Source organism: Onthophagus taurus, chromosome 2, assembly GCF_036711975.1.
Source record: "Onthophagus taurus isolate NC chromosome 2, IU_Otau_3.0, whole genome shotgun sequence".
In the NCBI taxonomy this organism is placed as follows: domain Eukaryota; kingdom Metazoa; phylum Arthropoda; class Insecta; order Coleoptera; family Scarabaeidae; genus Onthophagus; species Onthophagus taurus.
Window position 1 is genome coordinate 27,018,889 of NC_091967.1, and position 25,088 is coordinate 27,043,976.

Here is a 25,088-nt window from a genome sequence, read left to right on the forward strand (position 1 = left end):
AAATTAATCAATAATTTTCTAACACTCGTTCTTTTACTTCATTTCTAAGTTATGTCTTTATTTCAAACGAAAGAATTATGGTCAAATCAATGTTCGGATTCCAATGTGGAAGAGTTCGATCAAAACGCGTTAAAAATTTCACAATTAAACGGGTCCCGCGATAACATTATAGTCGGAAGTCATAGTGGTGTATTAAGAATTTATCAACCAAGCATTTTCATTCCCGGTGATATAAATAATTTTAAAGCGAATGATTTATTGGTGGAAAAAGTTTTAGATGTTCCTATTCTACAATTGGATACTGGAAAATATGTATCGTAAGTTTATTAACAAATAGTGCAAATAAATATTATTTTTTGAACTAAAACTAGAACTATCACTAGAACTCACAGTAGATCTAGAAACTTTTGGGTTAAGCCATACGTCTTTTGAAGAAGAGTTTGACGTTTCGAATGCCATGTTGCAACCTTCTTCAGAAACAAGTTCGAGGTGACGAAATCTGTGTGGTGAAGACTACAACGAGTTAATTTTCCATGTGCTCTCTATCGCCTCTGTTATCATCATTTGGAAATAATTTCCGGCTCTGACTAGCACCTTGGTCTTATCGAAATCTAAGGCTTCTTCCTTTTCGTGGTAATGCTTTGCGACTGTTGACTGCTGGATCTTATATAGTCGGTCATCCCTCTCATCCTCCTTGATAGGACACTCGCCCAGTTCGGCTAATGTAATACTTCCTACAACTGCATGATAGCCGATAGACTGCTGCTCCCTGTAATAGGGTTAATTTATCATTAGCTATCACGATATCGTTCTCTTTCAGACTCTTTGCAATCCGCTTCGTCACAGCTGAAGCATAAGGGAGGCAGAGACAACCTTTGGCAGTAACCCGAAAGGTTGTATCCGGTTTTCTGAAGTACATCTTCTAGAAATCTTTCTTAAATTCTTCTCGTCGCGTATCCTTTCGGCGATGGTTAACTCCAAATTCATTGTGTAAATTGATAAATTAAAAATACAAAAAGAACTAATCTTTTGCTCCACAATGATGTTTATTTTATTTTAATTTTCAATCTGTACTACACGTGTTTCGCTTTTTTCATAAAAGCGTCAATATTGGGTGATATTCAATATTAATTAAAAGAATTAAAGATTAAAATTACCTTAAAATATGAGAGGCGAGCACATGTTATCACGTTTTGAAACGGTCTGACGAGAGCGTTAAAGAAATTGTAAAGATAAAAATAAAGTTAAACAGAGAAAGGTGACTCACTTTAGAGTCACAGATTCACAGAGATTTACACCTTCTTAATGATATTCATAGAAACTTTACTAATAAGTAAGTTCAGTCACTTTGAAGGATGTTAGTGTAATGTTAAAACAAAAAATAAAGATAATAAAGATTTGATTGTCACATTAGGAGACAAGAATGCAGGTTTGGTTATTATCCCTAAAGAGGCTTACATCTTCAAAACCTATTAATTTTTTGAACAGAACAACATCAAACACATTAACAAAGACTCTACACTTAAATACAACAATAACCTAAAGATACTTATTAATACCTGTAAAGAAAGTATAAAAAATGTCGATATCAACACGAATCTCCTTACCCAAATGAACCCATTGTCTCCTACACTCAAATCTCTTATTAAACTACATAAACCTGAACAAAGCATAACCAAATAAGCCTAATGAAATTATCGCTAAACATTTACAGAAATTCTTATACAACAACTTTTAAAAAAATTTTATTTACACTATTAAAAACTTTTCAGAACTCATAGAATAACTTTCTAAAGTCAAAATTAATAATAAATCTATTTTAGTTTCCCTCGATATAAAAAATCTATATTCTAATGTTCCTGTTAATGATTGCATCAACATAATTGAAGATTTCCTTTGTATTAATAAAAAGAGATTTAATAACGTATATGGATATTTTTCGTCTTGCTTCTGTAATTAAGTTTGTGAACAAAACTTCTTCATCTTCAATGGCAAACATTATCGTATGACCAATGGGGTCTCCAATTTCCGGTATCATGGCTGATATCTATGTGCACAAATTTGAGGAGACTCTCTTTTCTGAAAAATATTCCTTGTTTACCAAGGATATAGTTTTCTATAAGAGATATGTTGATGATATTTTGATTGTTTTTAATGGTAATAAGGCTCAATTACTAATGTCTTTATCAACGTTAGTGTACTTGAATTTACTAATGAATTGGAAGAAGAATCTAAAATTAATTTCTTGGATGTTACTATTTCCAAGGACCTTTCAAGGTCATCACTTAATTTCAACATATACCGTAAAGACACAGCCACTGATATGATTATCCCGAAATCCTCCTTCTCCAGTTCACATCATAAATTTGCTTCATTTCGTTTCCTCTTTAATAGACTCCTCAATTTTCCCTTACAACATTCTTACTTTATTGTTGAACTAAAAAAGATAATCAAGATCGGCTTAAATAATAATTGTTATTCTCTTCAAGAAATTCAAAACATATATAATAAAACCCATAACAATATTACCAATAAGATGATCTTGCCAAGAATTAATGAAAAACTTAAATTTGTTTCTATTCCTTTTCATCCTAACTTACAAAACTCTTATTTTTAAATTTCATAAAATTACTCCTGTATTTTCTGCCAACTATAAATTAGGTCAATTGCTTGTCAACAATAAACATAAATTCGATCAAAACCTTAAAAGTGGCATCTATAAACTTAATTGTGAAGACTATGATTGCTTTTACATTGGTCAAACGGGACGTAACATAAAAACTAGATATAAAGAACACATTTCAAAAAATAATTCTGCTTTTTTCAAACGTTTAACTGAAACAGGACATAAATCTGATCTCTCTAATATTGCCCTCCTAAAAGGCCTAAAGAAATCAAAAAAGATGGATCTTTATGAAGAATATTTTATTAGATCACATAACAAATCTAATCCAAATCTTTTAGTTAATGATTATACATATTTCTACCAAAATAGATTATTTTCCGGTTTCCTTTAATAAATTTCTTTTGACTCACATCCCCCGCTCTTTGCAGATTATTTCTTTTTGAGACATATTTTTGGAAATTTTATTAGCTTTTGAAATTATATTACTGAAGTTTCTATGAATATCATTAAGAAGGGGTAAATCTCTGTGAATCTGTGACTCTAAAATGAATCACCTTTCCCTGTTTAACTTTATTTTTACCTTTACAATTTCTTTCACGCTCGTTAATTTTAATCTTTAATTATTTTAATTAATATTGAACATCACCCCGTTTTCTTACAACTAGTTTTACTTTTTGATAGTTTGAATTGTTTTTTAGATTTTTTAATTATTCTTTTTGGTCTTTCGGCGCCTTCGTTATGTTATTCCCTCTTATTTCATTGCAACCTCTGATTAACTGACGGTAATTATTAGTTATTTTATCCACCTTTAATTCTAATTTTGACACCGTATGTTAATTACTTTATATGTACCTGATGACGCTTTTATGAAAAAAGCGAAACACGTGTAGTACAGATTGAAAATTAAAATAAAATAAACATCATTGCGTATCCTTTCTGCTACCCGAAGAGGGCTTGTATAACTGATGTCTTCTGTTGTGGATGGTGATGGAACGAAGCCTTTTGATAACTTTTCGTGTGTGTCTTCTTCCAATATACTCCCAGTGACCAAAACATCCAGGAAAGGTAACTGATTTGTAATTCGTGGAAACGATGTTTTCCTTGCTGCCAGATCACAGATGTATCATCCGCATAACGAAGCCATAGCTTTAGTTTCCACGAATTCTTCCTTAATGCTTCTTCCTCAAACATCACCATGTAGAAATTGACGATTACCGGTGACAAAGGTGATCCCATGGCTGGTTCGGTTTAATATTGATTCGCATTACTAGTAGAAATCTCTCTTCCAGCTAAAATATAGAGATCTTAAACAGTATTCCACTGTCTTTGGAGTTTTTGGCGGAAACCATCATATGATTTTTTTTTCCTATAAAAAGGGACAGAATTTTGGTAAGGTGTTTCATCAGCTGATACGTTAGAGAATTAATGCCACTGACAGTAGGGTGTAGCGGGTCATCTGGTTTATATTCATTATTTTAGGTAATTCATAAATTCTTGGTTGTACTGGGGTCTGTACAAGCAAACTTCTCTGTATGTATGTAGGAAAGGGGGGTATGCTTCCGCATACCTCCTACACTCTCTCCGGCTACATCAACCAGCTTAAGGAATTTCCGAAGGCTAGGATACAGCTCAGAGGTGTGTTCCTGATGCTCGGCCATTCCTCTCTAAAGTCTCTCATTCTGAGATCTTGCAGAGTGGGGCATTCACACAAGATGTGTCGAGCCGTCTCCTCGCTCTCTTCACAGAGGCGACAGAGAGGACTAACAGCAAGCTTAAGGTTATAAAGACGCTTGTTTACCTTACAGTGACCCGTGACGAGTCCCGTTACAGTTCGTAGAGCGTTTCTACCAAGCCTTACGAAAGACAAGGCTGCCTCTGCTGAGGGATAATGTAATACTTCCTTAGACAGATGGCAGCCCTTAACCTTATCCCACCAGTCTATAAACTTTTTGTAGGTAAAATCTTTAATTATCTCAATCTGAGTTGATAAGGACGGAGCGATTATCGGTATGGCGAACATCTCTTGGTAGCCCTTTTGGCAAGCCTATCAGCGTGCTTGTTACCTGAACAAGTCGAGTGTCCTTTTGTCCATTGAAGTATAACTGAGTTATGCACTGCGGCCTTCTCCAAAGTCAGATGACAACCCATTACCCCATTTGAGGTAATTGTTATTCTACCCAGGGCTAGAATAGCTTGTCTACTGTCAGTGTAAATTGTGAAAGTCTTACCTACCAAGTTGGATCTGACAATAACGTCAGCGGCAAGTTGTATGGCGATTAACTTTTAAGATTTTAGTTTCGACGGTGGTTCAGATACGTGGAATCGGAGATCGTACGAGATGACTCCGGCTCCAGCTCCTTCCCGTCTCCTTGAACCATCAGTGTAGATTTTAGGCTGTTTTTTACCTCTACTTCTGTGGAACTTGGGTGGGTGGGATATTTCTTCGTAAAAATGTGTTGTAGGGGTGTGAAGTCTGTGACGTCCTTTCCTGGTAACTGGATTTAGGAAAGGGGTCTTGGTGCCCTTTCAGATGTTCGGGATGTTAACGGTCTCGGGCGCCACCTTATTATTAGATAGTTAAGGAACTCTCGCCTCCAAGTAGCTTTTTGGAGTTACAGTCGGAGAATCCAGGTTTTCGGTAAGGGAAAGAAGAAAACAACAAAATTCTGTTTCCCGATTTTTCCCCTTCAAGAACAAGAAGTCTCCCTTCAAATAACAATCATAAATTTTATTAACAATAAAATAATCGAAGCAGGAGAGCGATTTATTCATTTTAACACGGTCGGAGAATGGAGACGGTGGGAATAAATTGACAAGACTTCGATTTTAAAATAAATGAACTTAATCGAAAAAAACGAAATAAGGCGGAGATATAGGATACACCTGGAAACCTTCCTAAGGTGTAAAGGAACGGAACACTCGAAGAACCTTCCAAGAGTATTAAGGTTGGGACAAAAATGCATAAAAATTAATGAAAGTTAACAACAAAATAAAATCAAAGTCTATCAAAATAAATCGGACTTACGGTAAATTTGAAATACGGGTATTTCGGAAACTAACTGTCGATGAAGATTATTGTCGAAGACGGTCGTAGAACTGATGAAGAACTAAAGAAATAAAAGGTGAGTTTTACGATGATGATTGTTTATTTATTTGTTTCGTTGCGACAATTGTTTCGACTAATATGGTCTTCTTCTTATCGCTAAATTGATGAAGAACTGTTCTTTTAATAAATTGCCGGTATTGAGGGAGAAGGTTTCGGTAAAGCCATTGTAATTCGTTAGCAGGAGAGATATTCCCGTGGCGACGAATCAAAGTCTGGACTTCGGTTATGTATATCCCCAACGATTCATTTGGGCGTTGCAAGCGTCTCGCAATTTTCGCCTCCAGGTCTTCTTGGTAATTTACGGGAAAGTACATCATCTTGAAATCTGCGGAAAATTGATACCAAGTTCTCCAGAATCGTCGGTTATTTCTAAACCACAACGCGGCTTCTCCGCGTAACAGTTCGGGTATTCTGGGAAGCAGTTCATTTAATGGAATTCCTTGTGTGGCATAGGTCTCTTCCACCTTTTCTAGGAAAGCAATCGGTTCATCAAACAGTCCCTAGACGGACATATTCCATCGGTCTACGCGGAGATTGTAATGATGTGAAATGGTTAAATCGGTACAGTTGTGTGGTGATGGTGGATGTGAGGAAGAACGATGCTGTAAATTGGGAGTTTGTGATTTATCGGACTTCTAGGTTTTTCGGTTATAATAGTGGGAAATAGAAAAGGGGTCGGTTCCAGTTGTACTTGTGGTGTTCTTCTTCCTTCCTTAATGAATTTTGCCAACCTCTTTCGCATTTCGTCTACAGTTCCAGTCTTGTCCAGGCAGAATTTTTCTAACTCCGTTTTTCGAAGTAAATCCATCCTGTTCGACTAGCGGTGGTTCCAGGATCCATTTCAATCACCTCCAGATCTACCTGTTCGTCCTCAGAAGTCATTTTGTCCTAACGGTATTAATAATTTAATCGGAAAATAATAAATTTATAAAAGAGAAAATAAAAATAACGGTGTTGCTGCTTCTCTTTCTTATATTCGGAAAAACTGCCCCTGCTCGGGCGCCAAAATTTGTTAATTTCGGAATTATTTAATTTGATAATAATTTTTCGATGAGCACATGTTTTCGTGATTCAGCAATTTTATTAATTACTTTCATTTATTGATGATTCGGTCAGGGAACGTTGTCGGAATTCAAGGTAACGGTTTTAAAATGGGAAACGGGGAAAATCAAAGTTTAATAAGAAAATTATCAAAATTAATAAAATGTGAATTGGATTGCATAAACGGGCGGTGATAAGATATCCTTTTTGGAATTCTGTAAATTGGGTGAAAACCAGTGCTCGAAATGGACTTTTTCACGAACCAGAACGCTTCCGAAATTTTTTATTAGGTAAATAAAAATAAAATAAGTAACACTCGCAAAATTTTTTTTGTTACAAAAGTTTCCACAATAGCTCGTATTTTTTGGCTAATTTGTGAACTCTTTTGCGGCTGGCTGCATCATCGGCTGAATGTCGACCTGAAACAAACAAAAATTATACTATATCTATACTGATGCAACAACTTAAAAATTTTATTAGGTAGTATTAAATAGATTTTAATTACCTTTTGCTAACCACGATCGCACATATTTTTCAGGGATAAATTGCGTTAGTGGTGGTCCAACGCAGTTTATGAATAACAGTGCAGCAGTTGTTTCCACCGACAACGATGATCCTAATGATGTTACTATTTCATTCATTGAACTGAAATTCCTCTCACATTCGCTAGTGGATATTGGAATTAATGCAATAACGTTTAAAAGTGGTTTCAAATCATCAGGAATTTCTTCTTTTCCTCCGTTCATTTTGTAGAACCTAAAGCCACGAATTATTTGTACATCATTTAAATAGAACTGAGTACACAGATGTCTAATTTCTTTATCACCATATTGTATTTCTACTTCACCATCATTTGATTTTGGCCAATTCTTCGGCTCAAGAACACTAATACTCGCTAGTAAATTAGTGTATGTGTTTCCATTTTCAATCTGACTTGTCTGACGTTTGGCATCATAACGAGAACCATGAAAAGACGAAGTTGTTATTATACGATTCCTCATGTTATTTGCTAAACTGGTATACAGCTGTGCAGTATTTAAGGGTACAACTCTACCCTCATGAAGTTGTATACCTTTATATGTATTTTCTGAGATAGAGCACAAAAGTTTATCAAGTTTGGGTCCTGGTTGAGTAGTCATGGAGTCGAAAATTCGAATTGTAGTTCTTATAGCTTTATCAGCTTCAACAAGAGTAATGTTTTGACGCTGCAATACTTCTGACAAATCTCCCATTTCATCAAGAGCGTCAGACATAGCATGTAGATTTTTTAAAAATTGTACATCAGTCATAATGTTGAGTAAACCATTGTATTTGGCCCTTTCTTTTGTATCTCTAGTCAAATCCTTAGAGGCTGTCTCAAAATGTTCACAAAGTGCTTGGTAGTTATGTAATACAGCATTGATTGCACGTTTGCTTGATGCAACCCATCGAACAGATAAAATTCTTCCGATTCTTAAAATTTGCGCCTCAAGCGAAGCTGCTGCCTTTTTGAGCTCATTTTGGTTTTTGGGCGATAGGTGGTATAAGCTATATAATTTATCTATAAAGATTTTAAAATGGTTGATACCACTGACTTCATTAACGCAGTCATTGACAGCAAGCTCTAATCTGTGATTAGAGCAGTGCCACACTAATAAATTTGGAAATATTGTTTGCAACCGCGTTGCTACTCCGGACTTCTTTCCAATCATAACCGAGGCTCCATCACAGGCCAAGGGTATGAGGTGCTCTTCCAGAAAAGTTTGATCAAAGCCATATTTATTTAGGCATATCAAAAGATCCTTTGTGATATTTTCAGCAGATGAACCAGTCAGCTCAATTCAGTCAAGATTAAAGACATAGGTACCTTCTATATTTGACGAGGAATCTTCGAAATTTGACCTTATTACTACAACCAAAGTCGTTTTTTTGCTTAGGGTTGTTGACTCGTCTATCAAAACTGAGATTTTCCTTTTATTTTCAATAATATTTTTGCATATGGCGTTTTTCATTTCAAATGCGATATGAGTCACAATGTTTTGACATGACACGTTTTGTCAGAATGTAAAATCTTACCCATAGTTAGTCCATTTGAAATTTGTAGATCTATATCAACAGGCAGATCAGTAAATGGCCTTTGATTTTTCGCAATTTTGTAAACAGTTCTGAAAACTCGTTCAGTGGTAGTAAATAATGTTTCATTCATTTTGTCAATGCCTCCTTCAATGGTCTTTTTTTTTTGCATGCTCTAGAATTTCTATGGCCTTTTTATGAGCTTCCGAATGTTTGTGTTCAAATATTTTTTTACGTAGGCTTGATTGCTGTGACTCCCGAGTCTTTCCATTTTCTGTCACTGAACATTCTTGCCACGGTTTTGAAACTCTTTTGTTTTTGTCACTGTGAATGGCGAAAGAATCCACTTTGCCATAAACTAAACAGCCCAAAGCCTTATTTTCGACGACGAGCCAGTCATTGTTTTCTTTGAATGCCTGGTACTGGCTTACATTCCAACAAGCAGGTATGTGTTTGATATTATCACTGTTCTCATCGACCTTACTCGGGCCACTTGTGCTGGGAAGATTTTGATAATCTTTTTCCAGTACTGTTTTCTTATTGCTGATCGGACTAGTCTCGTCAGGCTTGTGTGGCCTCTTTTTAAGCCAATTTTGTAGATTATTCATTTTAAATGCCTACGCGACCGACACTGGACCTACAACGACATTGTAAATACGAAAATAGTAAGGTTAAAAATTTTTATTCATTGTTAGATGATTAGAATGCATACACACTGTCACTTCAATAAACTATCAACACTAATCCTATCTACCAACAAACAGGAACGAAATGAAAATAACACAGTCTATATCTTTTAAGATCAAAGACAAATGCACTTGTTGAAACTACGCTGCCAATGCCAATGCGAACTCGGCTTAATCATGCCTATGCGCACACATACATCGTCGTCACGAGAGATCCAATTGTACGCGCGCTTTTTAAACTGAAAAGCAGTGTCCGTCCGTACTAACGTAGGTTTTTCGCTGAAGCCAATATGACATGAGGAAAACTTTTACGAAACGGAACGGTGATTTCACGGTGCGTTCCGGTCCATTTCGAGTACGATATGTTACAGTTTTCACTGAACATATCGAGGTAGTGTGGGAAGGGAAGTATACTCGGATGTATTTAATTTTCGGTGATTTTTCGGGATATTTGGTTTTTGAAAAATCAAAATAATGTAACTTCGTTACAAGTTCGTTATACATTCCAGAATTGGTGAGTAGTCCACCATTTCATTCCAGAGAATGACATTTTTAATATATCTTTCACCCATTAGAATTCTTGCTGCTCATAGTCGAATCATGGTCATCAAGCGTTAGGTTCAACATATTTTCCATGGCTGCAGTGGGGGTAGACTGTAAGGTCTTTGACCACCATACTGCTGCACCATATGTAAGCATAGGTGGGACTACAGCCGTGTAAATCCAGAGGGCATTTTTGGGTTGGGTTGGATTGAGTGACAAACCCCATGACAAACCCCATCTTACCTATAGCCTTCCGGCATTGACCGAATGCAACGTACGCTGTTTTTACTTTATTATCTAGGTGAGCTCTCCATGTCAATTAGCGTCCTTTACACCAAGAGTTTTTTCGACAGTTTTGGAGCGTTACAATTACAATATATTGAACTTTTTCTGGAGACATATTTATACATGAGTTTAAAACTCTAAATCTGCTATTTATGTGTCCAAAAGCATTTTCAGTTGTATTTCTTGCTCTAGATAATCTGTAGTTATAAATGCGTTTTTCTGAATTTAAATTTTTTTGAGGGTAAGGTTTTAGCAAATGCTTCGTCTCAAACAAAAACAAAATTGAGGTTATATTTCGTTTTTGTCGGTGTAGGTAAATTTAGACAATAAGATTGCAATCTTCTATAGAACTCTGTGTAAGCTATTACACCTCCATCAGAGAGCCTTCCATTTTTTCCCACATCAATATATATAAATTCATAATTAGCGTTTACAATAGCCATCAGAACAACACTATAAAAATTTTTGTAATTAAAATATTGTGCTCCTGTTCTATGAGGCTGAACAATGCGAATGTGCTTTCCATCGATGGCTCCTCCACAATTTATAAAATTCCATTTTTTCTCATAGCCTTCCGACGTTTTTAACCATTCTTCTTCGTTTTTAGGAAACTGAAAATAATACAGCAAATCAGTCGTCAAATAGTTCAACTGCAACTAAACCAACGTTTATAACAAAAAAAAGGTACAAAAAAAAAGGCAACATCAAACACACAATTTTTGGAACCCTGCCAACGTGCTTTGGAGAAAAACATCACTGAAACAACCGAATATGAAGCAGTTGGCATAAACGTGGCAAAGAAATTAGATAAAATGAAAAATACACAAGCCATATATGCTGAAACATTAATAAATACAATTTTAAGTAAAGGTTTATTAAACCAGTTGACTCCAAATACTGCAATTTTTGAAGACAAACGTAATGATCCTCACAGGTATTACACTCATTTGATCAATACACCGTCAAATTCATCAACCCCAGTACCTAATATGGATGAATGTTTATCACAGATAACATTGCCGTTGCACAGAACAACACATGAGCATTCCACTACATCTGCAGTTGCTGAGTATTATGAAGAAAGTACTTCATTTTTAGAATTATAAAGATTGTTTTGCATTCTACGTTAAAGTTCGAGTTAATTTCTGTTAGTTAAGTAAGGTTCTTGTTTGTTTTGAAATACTTATTTGTTTATTATTCGAAATATTTCGAATAACATTAAAGTTAATAACCTCAGTACAGGTTTTTAATATTTTCACAAAACCTATTGTACATACAAGCTGCTTAAAAAAAATTAAATGTGTTACCTTCAAAAAATCCTGCTTCAGAGCAGTATAAATCGCCCAACATGTTTCTGGTATAATATGACGTAAAGCTGGAATAGATATACATGTAGAGAACTGTAAGTCCTGAAGAGATCGTCCTGTTGCTAAAAACCGAAGAGTAGCTGCTAAACGTTCTTCTGCTGTTATGCTTGTCCTCATTACTGTATCCTGCTTTGTTATGTAAGGAGTAACAGCTTTTAAAAGGTATTCAAATGCTAAATTATCCATCCGTAAGTAGTTTTTAAAATCATCTGGATTATTTTCTTTAAGTTCCCTCAAAAGAGACAAATGTCCATATCTATTTTTATGCTGACGCCATTTTTTCACCCATATTCTTCTAGGTTTCTTTTGCGAAGTCACAAATACATAAAGTGCAATAATGCTAACTGAACGATTATAACACTTTTTTCTTGAGAACATGATAAAGTTTGGAATAATTTTTAAAAACAATAATTGTAACTGAAATGTTTTCGCAAAGGTGACTAAACAAAGTATAGGAGTGTCTTCAAAAATTTCAACTTGGCAGAAATTCTACGCTCCACTTCAAAAGTCAGTAAAATGTCATATTTTTGCATTTATATGCACACTTATGAGTTGTACGCGTCAAAACCGGGTGTTCGGAATGCAGGTTTGGCACGTCGTTACTTTTGTTGGTCACATGCTGTGAGCGGACGCTCCAAGAGCGCGGTCCAACATGCACGCTTGTGTGCGCTTCAAACGTACGCTCCAAAACTGTCGAAAAAACTCTTGGTGTAAAAGGCGCTATTTTATTGACAAGTGTTATGCCCAGATATTTGACTTCTTTTGACAACACCAATGGAGTATTAGCAGGGGATGCCATTCTGTGCTTGCCAAACTTCCTCATCCAGTTTCCACAAAACTGTCCTCCTTGGAGACTGACATCGCCAGCTCTAAGCTTAACTTTCTATGTTTAAGAGTGTTCTCAATCCAACCACAAACCTCCCTGTTCTGTTGGAATTTGTGTAGATTCCACCAATTCTTTTATTTTTCGTATTATCTTCTCGGTTGGGTCCTTGATTTTCTTATAGGTGGCTGGATCCAAAAGGCTTGTCATCTTGTCGTATTCATTTACCGATTTCGTCACTTCGAACTTGTTTCTGAAGAAGGTTGCAAGATGGCATCTGAAACGTCAAACACTATTTCAAAAGATACACAGCTATAGATGTTCTAGTTTTAGTTCAATTAACACAGACCGCGATAGTCTCGTACTTATATATTTTTTTATTTCAGTGGATCACAACAAATTCAAATAGCCCTTCTTCATCCAAGATCATTAACTGTGTATTCACTAACGATTAAGGATGCAATAACAGAGCATGGGGTACAATTCATTTTAGAATTATTATACGAACACAAATTACGAAGAACAAGTTTTAATTTTACATCCGGTTCGTTTGGAAACGTTCAAAATCGAGATTTTATTTGTGTCCAATCATTAGATGGTTTATTATCATTTTTCGAACAAGAAACTTTCAATTTTTGCTGTTTCTTATCTGATTTTTTACTCCCCGGGCCTTTAGTCTACGTTAGATCATCCGATTCATTTATAACTTGTGGATCGTCATGGAAGTTGGAATCATATAGTTATAAAAATTTATCTAATTGTGGGAGTGATAATCATGATGATGATCATGGACGAAATGTACTTAGTAATTGGAGTTATAATGTTGGAGAAGGAGTTTTAGATATTCAAACAATTTACGACGATGTTACAAGAACAAATTTTATTGCAGTTTTGGGTGAAAAACATCTTTATTGTTTTAATGATGGAGGAAAATTGAGATTTATGAAAAAGTTTGAATTTATATGTATTTCTTTTCATTTTTACTTTTTAAGTGAGTACATATTTTAAGCAATTTAGTTAAAACAAATTATTCCTTGTAGATGATGGAACCCCGATGTTTCTTGTTATCTCAGATAATAACACCATGTTTATTTATCAACAAACAACCGTAAAATGGTCTGCAAAATTACAATTTCTTCCTATAGCTTCTGCTCGATTAACTTATTTACATATAATGGGTTGTTTGGTTTTTCTTTCCGAGTCTGGATTCTTACAAATCAATTATTTAGGAACTGATCCAAACATTTTTTCAGCACCACCCTTAAAAAATCAAGAACTTGATTTTGATGCTGCTGAAAAAGAGCTGGAATCCTTACAGAAAATAATTCGAGGGAATACACCAATAGGTAATAATTTTTAATATATTTTAACATTAATTAATACTAATTTTCTTCTTCTTCTGCGTTGTGCTCATAACTAAGAAATTCATTGTATATGAGCATTCTTTTACTATATTCCTTCATAACTGGCAGTCTTGGGCGTGTTGAAGTGCGTCTTGAAGTAGAGTGTCTGTTATCTCTATTACTTGGTTCAGTAACCTAGATAGCAATCTTCCCCCTGGTATTCTTCCTTCTACTTTTCCTTAGACTATTAACTTTTCCAGACTATTTCCATCTTTTCTGATATCCCAAAATATCGTAGAAACCGCCCTTCTGATTACATATTTCCCATCTTCCGGATTCTGGATTCGCATTCTGCCCAGGACTAACCATAAGTGTTCCTATTTGACACAGTCAAACACCGTTTTATAATCAATGTGGCATTAAAAATCTGATCTCGTGTGCCTCTTTCCTATGTCTACTTTCTCTTTGTAAATCCTGTATGTTCAGGTGATATTCATGATTGTACATATTTGTTAGTCGTTGGTCTATTATTCGCAGTAAAATTTACTAGCAGATGATATTAAGAAGATAGTTCTGTAATTTTCACATTTCATTGTGGGGCCTTTGTTGGGTATGGAGATGAAAATTGATGTTGTCCAATCTTTTGGCCATTTTCCTTTTCTCTATACTTTGTTACATTGATCTAAAAGCATTTTTATAGCTACAGCGCCCAGCACTTTGAAAATTTTTGCCTCAATTTGATCTGCTCCAGAGGCTTTATTTGTCTTTGGGTGACGAATCACCTTTTCTTTCGTATATCTTATTATTATTATTGCTGCCGAGTTGAGGGGAGCGGCCCCTCTCATCACCGCGATCTATAAGATCTATTGTGATTCAAGCCCTTGATGAACCTTAGTATTGCTCCACGGTCTTGCGAACTTTACCGAAAATTTTGTGTCTTAGGCGACGCATTCACCCATTCAGTCCAATGTGGAAGAGATGGTATTTTAGGGACGCATGGTCGGTCAGGAAGCCTGAGAGCAACCCTTTGCTGAGGTATAAAACCTCTTTGGTTTTGCTTTGCGATGAAGTTATCATACTCTTTGCCTATCTGTGACCTGACAGTTCTTTCCAGCGTAAGGCTACCTTTAAGACCTTCTAACTACTGATTACCTATTTTAAATGGCTTTTTTGTAGTCCACAGCCGGGTTGGGGTCCAATAAGGAGCGTCCTCGGTGCCTCTTTGGCATTTGGCCACCTTGTCCGCGTTTTCATTGCCCTCAATGTCTTTATTACCTGGAACCCATAGTGTAACATCTTTGCTCCTAGCGAGTTTTCTCAGGTTATTGATACATTCTCTGATTAGTGCGGAGTTACACGTTTAGGCCTGAATTGCCTTTAGTGCGGCTCGACTGTCTGTGATTCACAGACACCTAACCTAACCACAGTCACATAGAGCCAGTACAGTCTTTCAGGGGTAAAAACCCAATTTTTTCCACAAAGACTGCGACAAGTCCACAAGGATAGTCTAGCTTTGTGCAAAACTCCCTGCAAATGTCCATTCCATGAGAGGGTTTTGTCTAGGATTACTCCTAGATATTTGACTTCCTTTGAGAGCAATTGTCTTTTGCGGGTTTATTGAGAGGTTCTCTTCCTTACACCAAGCGCAAATGGTATCTAGGATCACCTGGAGGAGTTTAGATATCCTCGACAAACAGGTTCCTTTAACCCTAACGACAATGTCATCAGCATAAGCTTGTATTTCTACACCAACGGCTTCGACTATCGCAATCAGATCGTCAACCAGGAGGGATCAAAGCAGCAGAGATAACACCCCTCCCCGCGGGCAGCCACCTCCCGGCCTGAAGCGTATCGTGTCACCGTGGAGTGAAGTAGAAACTATTCTACTATCAAGCATATTGCGGATCCAACCCGTTATAGTTGCTTCCACTCCCCTGTCAAGAGCAGCTCTTTCAAGAAATTGTGGTATTGCGTTGTTGAACGCTTCCTCTACAGTGTGTCCCCGGATAGGTGAAACGACTCTTATAAAAGGTAAAATTTTTTCGATATTAATTGTCATCTTTTGGGGTTTAGCCCTGCTTGATTAACGACTAATTTTGAACATATTATCAATTATTAAAAAACAAGTGAGCCTTGACAGTGAAAGAAAAACTCTTTTTGTGGCAGGTAAAGTACCTTTTCTGTTTACAGTACGTGAAAGTGTTACTAAGAAGTTTTGTTCAGAATGAAAAACTATGGGCATATGCAAATTTTCGGATTGATCGGCCTACTTTGAAAAAATCCATATCAAACAATTTTATTTCTAACAAAGACTGCCATGGATAAACAAAATTGCTTTCCTGTCACTGTTAATCTCTCAAACTGTAATTTAGTAAACTTAAAGTGTTTTTTAAACAGAATGTTAACATTACAGGAAAAAGTTTACGTGATTCAGTGTTTTGGAACCCGGAAAAAACCGATTATTGCTTTATTTTGTGAAAAATTTCCAAATACTGCAATTAAAAGAAGTACTTGTTGGCGTTTAATCAAAAGATTTCTTACAGCAGGAAGTATTCACTCTAAGAAAAAAAAATTATGATGAAACTGATTAACTATGATCAACTGTTTTCCTTTGTGGGCGAACACACACTTAATTTCTTGTGAACATTTTCAGAACGGTTTGTTTATTTCTCCCTGATAATCTGAATCTCAAAACAAAAAGTCGTAATAAGGTACTATTGACGAAAATAATAAACAATAGGTTTTATCAAAGTAGCCTGATGAAAATTTGCATATGGCCATAACTTTTCATTCTGAATAAAATTTCTTAGTAACATTTTACCATACTGTAAACAGAAAAGGTACTTTACCTGACACACAAGAAGTTTTAGCTTCAGTATCAACACTCACTTGTTTTTTAAAATTTGAAAATATGTTCAAAATTAGTCTTTAATCATGCAGGCCTGAACCCCAAAAGATGACAGTTAATATCGAAAAAAATTTACATTTTATAAGAGTCGTTTCACCTATCCGGGGACACACTGTATATCCAGAAACGCACAAACCAAGATTTCTTTATCCTGCAGCGTCCTGGATACTCTACCAACTAAGTTGTGTCAATTCAGCCGATTTGATAAGCATACTGGTGGCGACTCAGTGGACCAGATACCAATGGCACCATATGGATATACCGTTCCAGAACTTTTTCAAGGGTTTTCAGCAGAAATGACATTAGGCTGATGGGTCGAAAGGCATTAGGACCGAACGGCCCGCTTTGGGTATATTAGATACCCTTACCTTAGTCCATTCTGCCGGTACATATTTCCAGCCGACACGCGCTCTGAAAATTTTTACCAAAAAAAAAAATTTCTGAGCGTGTGTCGCCTGGAGATCTAGTATTACTAACAAAATAACACAAATTAATTGTGGTTTTCATCATAAAAACCATAAATAAAATAAATGTCTGCATGAACAGGGAACGATATTTTATTTATAGACGCCATCTTTAAGGAAAAAACTAAAGAGACAAAAAAGTACCATTAAAGAATGCATCTCATATTGTTTCATGTTATTACTCCATTGTGTTAAATGTACTTATAAAAAATTCAAAAGGGTTGTGCATTTCACTCTCTTAGAGAATAAGGTGTTACCCAGTAGTAAATACGTACAAATTTTCAAATTTTACTAAATAAAAAATACAATGTTATTTTTTGGCTCAACTTTGATTACTCGTAGCTTGAAAACAAAAGAGTTGTCCTATGTTTGTATAAAAAACTTGTGTTATTTTGGCAAGTACTACGTTCTAGTAAAGTTTCCCGATTAAAATCTGAACCACCCTGTATAGGGATATTATTATTGGGAGTAGGTCTTCTATGCCTTTTTGTAGAAAAACAGGCAGAATTTCACCCCCTCCTGGTAATTTTCAGCCTTTAAAATACTATTATCACTCTGTTAGGTGTGAAGATTTTCCCACCTACGCTGCGAACCCTACCGAATGGACGGGTTATATTCATTACTTTTGGGTAAGCATTAGATTTCTCTTTTGGCTTTTCGAATAACCAAGTTGTGCTTCGTTAGGGCTTTCCTATAAGGTTCCATGTATGCTCGAGTTTGGAATGCCTGACTTTATTATATGTATAGTCTTTTAACTATGACTCGTTGTTGTTCAAGGTCCTTATTTTACCAAGGCACATTTAATTGTGCTCTCTTGTCTTTTGTTGTACATCTTGATTCATATGCATTATGTATAATATTTAATTGAATAGACGCTATTTCAAGATCCTCTCTACTAACCTCTTCGCTGATGTGTCTACAATGAGAGCACTAATCAGTGAGAGGGAATTCTAAATTCCGTCGGTTTTGTCATATCTGCTACAACGACAAAGCGAATATGCTTGTGATCCGCTAAAGTGATTTTACGTCAAATATGCTAGTATGTGATTTGCGAACTGAATCGAGGCGTAGTCAGACTTTTTATTACAAAAATCGATTCGTTCCCTCTGTTGAGCTTATCTAAATGTGTACTTAATAAGTATTGGTAAAGGTACTCACCCCCTTCTGTTTGTTTCTGAGCCGCTACCTTCGGAACATTCATTGGTGTTCAGGCCTTCATTTTAACCATTATCAGTCTTTAGAATGCGGTCTAATTTCTCATCCGAACTGTTGGAAATAGGCGTTCAAGATAGTCTGTACGTAGCTCCTTTTCATCGATAATCATTAGGGATGCCCCTTCCCATGATTATAGGGTTGGTGTTGCGGACTATAGCCAGTCGGCTGTCTCCTGGTTTTCGCAGTTGATTGCCAGGCAGCCTGCCTTAAAGGTGGTACCGAGGAATTTATGATTACCTCTTGAATAGCCTGCATTTGGGCTATTATGAGGTTCATCTCCGGAAATAGTTAACCTGAAATTCCCATCTTTTTGCCTTCTAATACTTGCTTGAAGCTGGCATCTGTAGGTTTTTGTTCCTGCGGAAGATTATCTAAGCTAGGAACGCTACGCCTTTCCGTCGTCGCTCATTTAGTGGCAGGCTCTTTCGGCGTCGTGCTCTCTGGAGGTCTTTTCGCCCTCTTCTCCTCTTCATTGATGGGCTGTGTTGGCCTTTGCTCGGGCTTCCTCATGAGTCAGCCCTTGTTTGACAGCCACTTAAGCCTTTTCTGTGCGGCACCGCTGAGTTTTTTTGTTTTACTTGGAGCTTCTCAATGCTCTCCTGTAGCTTTATGGTGTCTGTAAGACATTGTAAGATCCTCTGCGCTACCACTTGTTGAAGACGATTTCTGCCTTGATGCGCTCGGTGTTGCATCAACTTCTTTTTCAGTTTTGTTACTTTGTTCCATAAATGTCCCACGAGTAGCTATGGAAAGAAGGTACACCATGGTAGACCCCGCATGCCGCAGTAAAGGGATTTTGTTTCCACGTATAGAGTCGTTTTCTGTGATGATCAAATAGAGTGTTTGTCACTACTAGTCGGTTTTCTAAGCAGAATTGAAGCATCTTGTCACCGCGCTTGTTTCGGTCACCCCACCACTGCTATTAGATAGTCATGGTCTTCCATACTTTCGAGTTTCGCGTTCATGTCTACTTCTATAATAGTAACTTTCTCTTTAGAAACATTTTCCAAAGTGTTCATTAGTTATAAGTAGTAGTGGTCGTAGTCTTCTTCTGTCGCGTCATTTTGGGGCTTACACTTGGATTATATTTAGACTGCATCGTTTGTTTGCATCTTGATTATTTCTCTATCATAGATTGTATCCAAGCACGGAGTTTCGACTTTTCGTGTCATTTCTTAAGAAAACATCCGCGAGTCTCAATACTTCAATGTTACACCTCCTTGCCTTACTATATAATATAGTTTTTCCCTGTTTGGAATAGGCCTCTCCCGTTTCAGATGCCAATCTTGATATTTTTCCTTAGGTTTAAACTTTCTTTCATGTCACTTTTCGAGTGTTCTTCCCGGAGATCCGACTGGACTATTTATATCTCCGGAACATTAAAAAAAAAAACTTGAAGCGCCTTCCCGTTGCCTTTTTACATGGTTTCTGTCAATATGCTCATCCTTAGTGGGTGTGTTCCATGTATTTATGGGCGCCGGAAGCTCGCCCAACATCTCCTCTCATTAGCTGTATAACGCTTGCACCACATGGACGTGAGAGTTTGATTTGTCTATTCATTAGGTTGGACTTTGGGTATTTCTCAGAGTTTTACTGTAGCTAACATGCCGACTGTCTTTGCTACCCCTAAGACCCCAAGACAGATCATTTACCTAATTATTTCATAATAATATTAATTAATTATTTTTAGTAAACACACACAATGAAAATGAATTGACAACAACAATTTTTGTATCACCACATTTTAAAGAGTCGGAAATATCTTCAAACAGAAAATATTGTGAGATACAAGTAGAAATAATTCCAAAATCAATTTTTGAAGAAGTGCACGTTTCTATGTTTGTCCAACCACCTTTAATCATCAGCCCAAGAGCTCATTATTATACGAATTTCTCAAATACCACCTCTGCGATTAGTTACGTCCATTTAGAATCGACCATTTCAATTCCTAACCTAACTGTTGAAGTTTCTATTTCGTGTATTACAAGTTTGGGAGGAGTGAAACTATATCAAAAAAGAGCAGAAATTCCGTTACATTTAGTTATGGAAAGTACTGGGCCGCTTAAAGAAAGCGAATGTAAAGTAACTTTAAATATTAATGAAAATCCGGTGTTGCTTTCAGAATTATTTCCTGGTAAGTCATAATTCAATTTAATTATACAGGGTGTTAATAAACAAACTTTACACACGCTGGCAGGTGATAGTAGAGATAAAAACAAGAAAAAAATCCTAATACACATAGGTCCAATACTCATTGGTTTTCGAGATATGGAATTTTTAAATTTTCATTGTCGGCTTTAAATTTGAATGCGATATCGCGTTACCATTAACGCGATAAAACAACAGCCGCAGAAACTGCATGTCAATAAACATTTTGTGACTTATTCTTATTTAAGCTAGCTTATTTTCGCAATGGTTCAATTTACATTTGCGGAATACGCCGATATGCAGAAAAAAATCCTAATACACATAGCTCCAATACTCATTTATTTTCCGGGATACGGCTTTTACAAAAAAAAAATTACAACACGCAACGCATTTAGCACACTCGTTATCGCGGAAGATTTTCAAACTGTCGTCCTTCCTCTTGTAAACAAAGTTGCACTCGTTGTCGAAGAGAATTACGCACTCGATTGAAAGCAGTTTGATTTCTTAGTTGCTGGCAACCGACTACTATTCTCTGCCAAAGTTCATCTTCTGTATAAACTTCCGTGGCATAAACAATACCTTTTAAATGTCCCCAAACAAAAAAATCCATTGGCGTTAGATCAGGAGATCTTGGTGGCCACGCAACAGGTCCTCCACGACCAATCCATCTGTTTTCGAATCGTTCGTTTAAATAGTTTCTTACGTTTAGCGAATAGTGGGCTGGGGCTCCATCATGCATAAAATACATGTTTCTAATAACGTCTAATGGCACATCTTCCAGTAACTCGTTTAAATTGTCACGCAGAAAGTTCAAGTAGATTTGACCATTTAACCGATACGGTAAACGAAATGGTCCAATTAAAAAATCACCCACAATGCCGGACCAGATATTTATCGAAAATCCAAATTGATGGTTTCTAACATGAGTTGCGTGCGGATTTTCATCAGACCAAACATGCATATTGTGGAAATTAAAAACTCCATCACGCGTAAAACAGGCTTCGTCTGTAAACAAAATCTTCCCAAGCAAATCTGGATTTAAATTACATTCATGTATCAGCCATTGGCAAAATTGGATACGGGAACGGCAGTCCGTCTCTAACCGTAGATGATGAATCTTCTGTAAGTGATACGGATGAAGTAATTGTTCTTTAAGGGTCTGCCAAACAGATACAGGATTTACGCCGATAGTTCTACTTATTCGCCTGGTATTCACGTGGGGATTATTATCTACAGCTTGCAAAATATTATCTTGGGTGTTTGGCGTGCGGACTGTACGAGGTTTGCCAGTGTCTGATTTTGGCGGCTTAAAGCATCCTGTTTCTCTGATCCTACGGTCGATTTCTTGAAAGGTTGGATGAGATGGAATATGCCTCGTAGGATATCTCTGCTGGTAAATTCGTCTAGCTTCACGCGAATTTCGACTAGCTTCGCCATAACATAAATGCAAATGTAAATTGAATCATTGCGAAAATAAGCTAGCTTAAATAAGAATAAGTCACAAAATGTTTATTGACATGCAGTTTCTGCGGCTGTTGTTTTATCCCGTTAATGGTAACGCGATATCGCATTCAAATTTAAAGCTGACAATGAAAATTTAAAAATTCCATATCTCGAAAACCAATGAGTATTGGACCTATGTGTATTCGGATTTTTCTTGTTTTTATCTCTACTATCACCTGCCAGCGTGTGTAAAGTTTGTTTATTAACACCCTGTATATAAGTTCGTCAGCTTTCACGCCTGGTTAATAGAAATATAAGTAAAACTAAAAATTTACGGATAATGCTGGGCATCTATTAAAACATTGTTTGATGTTTCAATCTTCATCGGAACAATATTACAATCAATGCTTAAATAGCCATTATCTAATGAGTAAGTGCATCATAGAGGAAACTGCTACCATTCCTTAATGTATCAGTGATGAGAATTAAGAATGAACAACGCAAACATAATAAGCTTCATAACACCATCGGTCACAACTGAAGATGAATTCCTCCTCGTTTCCAAATCGTCGGGAGATGGGAAATCTACAGTAAGCAGTAAAGTTGTCGAAATATGACGGGGACAAAGCAATTAGTTTCTACAGCTTTCCAATGATTTTATTACTTTTGAATTTGTTTTAACGTCCAACAGTGTTTTAATACACGTGTATTAGTATAACTCTGAAGTTTCCAGTTTTACTTTTATTTCTAATTCTAATTCTATTTATAATTGTTGTAAATCAAAAGTAATTTTTTTAGAGTATATTGGTGAAAATTCTTTTTCAATGTCAAGTAATGCTATTGGATTTAAAATGGTGAATAATGATGGTCCCGTTATAACTTTGTTAACTGCTAAATCTTCGCAACGATATCGTATACAAAGTGAGGATTTTTCAAGTTTAAATGTTATAGTTCAGGAATTGATAAGAAGATTGGAAAAATATTATGCTGCTACAGATAACTTTAAGATAACTTTTACTTCTTCCTTACCTGTTATGGATGTTATTAAGTATATTCAGGAACATTTTCAGATTGTTCAAGATATAAAGAAGTTACAGGTAATGTGTATATTATAGATACGAAATATATTATTCCGTCAATGTCATGGTGCTTGTTATATTTTTCCTGTATGCATATTTTTGAAAAAGGTTTAATTAAAGCTGAGTATCTTATGTTCTTAGCCTTGCAAGAACACATTACAAATTCAGAATTTATTGGATTTTTTGTTGCTTGTTAAATACAGTAAAACCTCTTAATAGTGGTCACAAAAATTTATTGGAAAAATGGCCGTTAAATGGTCGTTATTGAGAGGTAATACATAAATAAATAAATCGTGTTGATCATTTCATTTAATGCAAAATTATAAGTATAATGAAATTACATTTTCTTTAAATATTGTTCAATACAGGTTTGTTTTAACTTTTGAATTTTCATTTGCAACACCTGAGATTCACATTTTGCTAAAATGTTAATAACTTCTACAGCTAGTTCACTTTTGTTGTTAGAAAATAAAAAACTTTGTACATCCCTTCTTACATAGTTCAGTCATGTTGTTAATATTTGACGTACAACTTTCAGATACTTCAACATCACTTTCACTGTTTGAATCATTGCCTTTATCGTCACTTAATTTGTTGATTATTTCTTGGATGTCTATATTGGGATTTTCAGTTAATACATTAGAATCAATAGACGCATAATTTTCCAGGTTTATGTTTAGCATATTTTTTAAACCTGAAAAAAGCTGGGCCAGTGGAATTTCATCCTCTTCCTCAAAATCGCCTTCCTGTTCAAGATTCTCGAAGAATCCGGCTTTTGCAAAGCATTTTGAAATGGTTGTTGGAGAAACATTTTTCCAAGCTGCTATTATCCAAACTAAGGCACTGGTCAAATTGATACTTTTTTCGAAGCAAATTTCGTTGTTCTAATGTAAGTTTGGGATGGGACGTGGCGTTATCCAGAAATAAAAGTACTTTTCTATTTGGCTTTCTCATTTTTTCATCAAATTGTTTTAGCCACGAAGTCATAATCTCTGTTGTCATCCAGGCCTTTTTATTACACTCCCATTTTAAAGGAAGTTTGTTGATGTGCGATCCTTTAAAGCAACGATGGTTTTTTACTTTTCCCGATGATTAATCCTCCTTGTCTCCTTCCATGTTCGCGCAAAATAAAATTGTCAATCTCTGTATGGGTTTTTTTTTACCTGTACATTTATCGCCTTTCAGAGCAAACGTTTTGTTCTTCATTGCAAGATAAAACAGTCCAGTTTCGTCAGCATTGTACACATCTTTTGGTAAATAGTTCTTCAATATCAATTTTAACTTTGTTTTGCATGCTTTAACACTGATCAGGTCGACATCAGCTGATTCACCGCAAACGGTTTTAAAGCTTATTTCATGCCTTCGACAAAATTTTTCAAGCCATCCATATGAAACTTTAAACCTCAAAAGTTTCAAATTTTGGGCTGCTTCCACTGCTTTTTCTTTTAATAAAGGTAAATTGTAAACTATTTGATCAATAGCCAGTCGGTTTTAGGAAATTTTGTCTTTTGCTCTAGATTGGAATTTTCTTCAAACAGATTTTTAAAGTGGGACTTATTTTTTAAAATGTCGTTCACTTGTGTCCTTCCAACTCCAAATTTTTCAGCCAACTTTCTAGCACTATTACTGAACTTGTCACTTTCTGCAATAATATCAATTTCGTCTTTAAGAGATAAACGTTTCCTTTTTGGCGACATGTTGATAGACGTAGGCACTGTAGAGCGTCGACTAACTCAAAATCCACCCGGGATTAGCTTTTTAAACATAAATAACAGGTTATAACCTCTATACAAAACAAAGGTTATTGTTAAAAACAATTTATGGCCGGTATTGAGAGGTAAAGTGCAGGTAATTTTTGCGGAAATTTTTTCAAAGGGTGGCCGTGACCGTTTTTTAGAGGTGGTCGAAAATAGAGGGTTTACTGTAGAATCATTTTATTCATAATTTTACAAAAAAATT

At 35.9% G+C, this 25,088-nt stretch overlaps 1 protein-coding gene across 1 annotated transcript in view; it reads left to right on the top strand.

Moving 5' to 3' along the window:
• Nucleotides 1-8: 8 nt before the first annotated feature.
• The window catches only part of LOC111420809 (Bardet-Biedl syndrome 9), a 40,682-nt gene continuing 15,602 nt past the window's right edge, over nucleotides 9-25,088 (top strand). Inside the window, exons 1-5 of the mRNA XM_071194583.1 lie at nucleotides 9-317; nucleotides 12,916-13,520; nucleotides 13,570-13,875; nucleotides 20,150-20,593; nucleotides 22,849-23,147. Coding sequence (XP_071050684.1) covers nucleotides 52-317; nucleotides 12,916-13,520; nucleotides 13,570-13,875; nucleotides 20,150-20,593; nucleotides 22,849-23,147 — 1,920 coding nt within the window. The 5' untranslated portion in view covers nucleotides 9-51. The remainder of the gene's footprint in view (nucleotides 318-12,915; nucleotides 13,521-13,569; nucleotides 13,876-20,149; nucleotides 20,594-22,848; nucleotides 23,148-25,088) is intronic.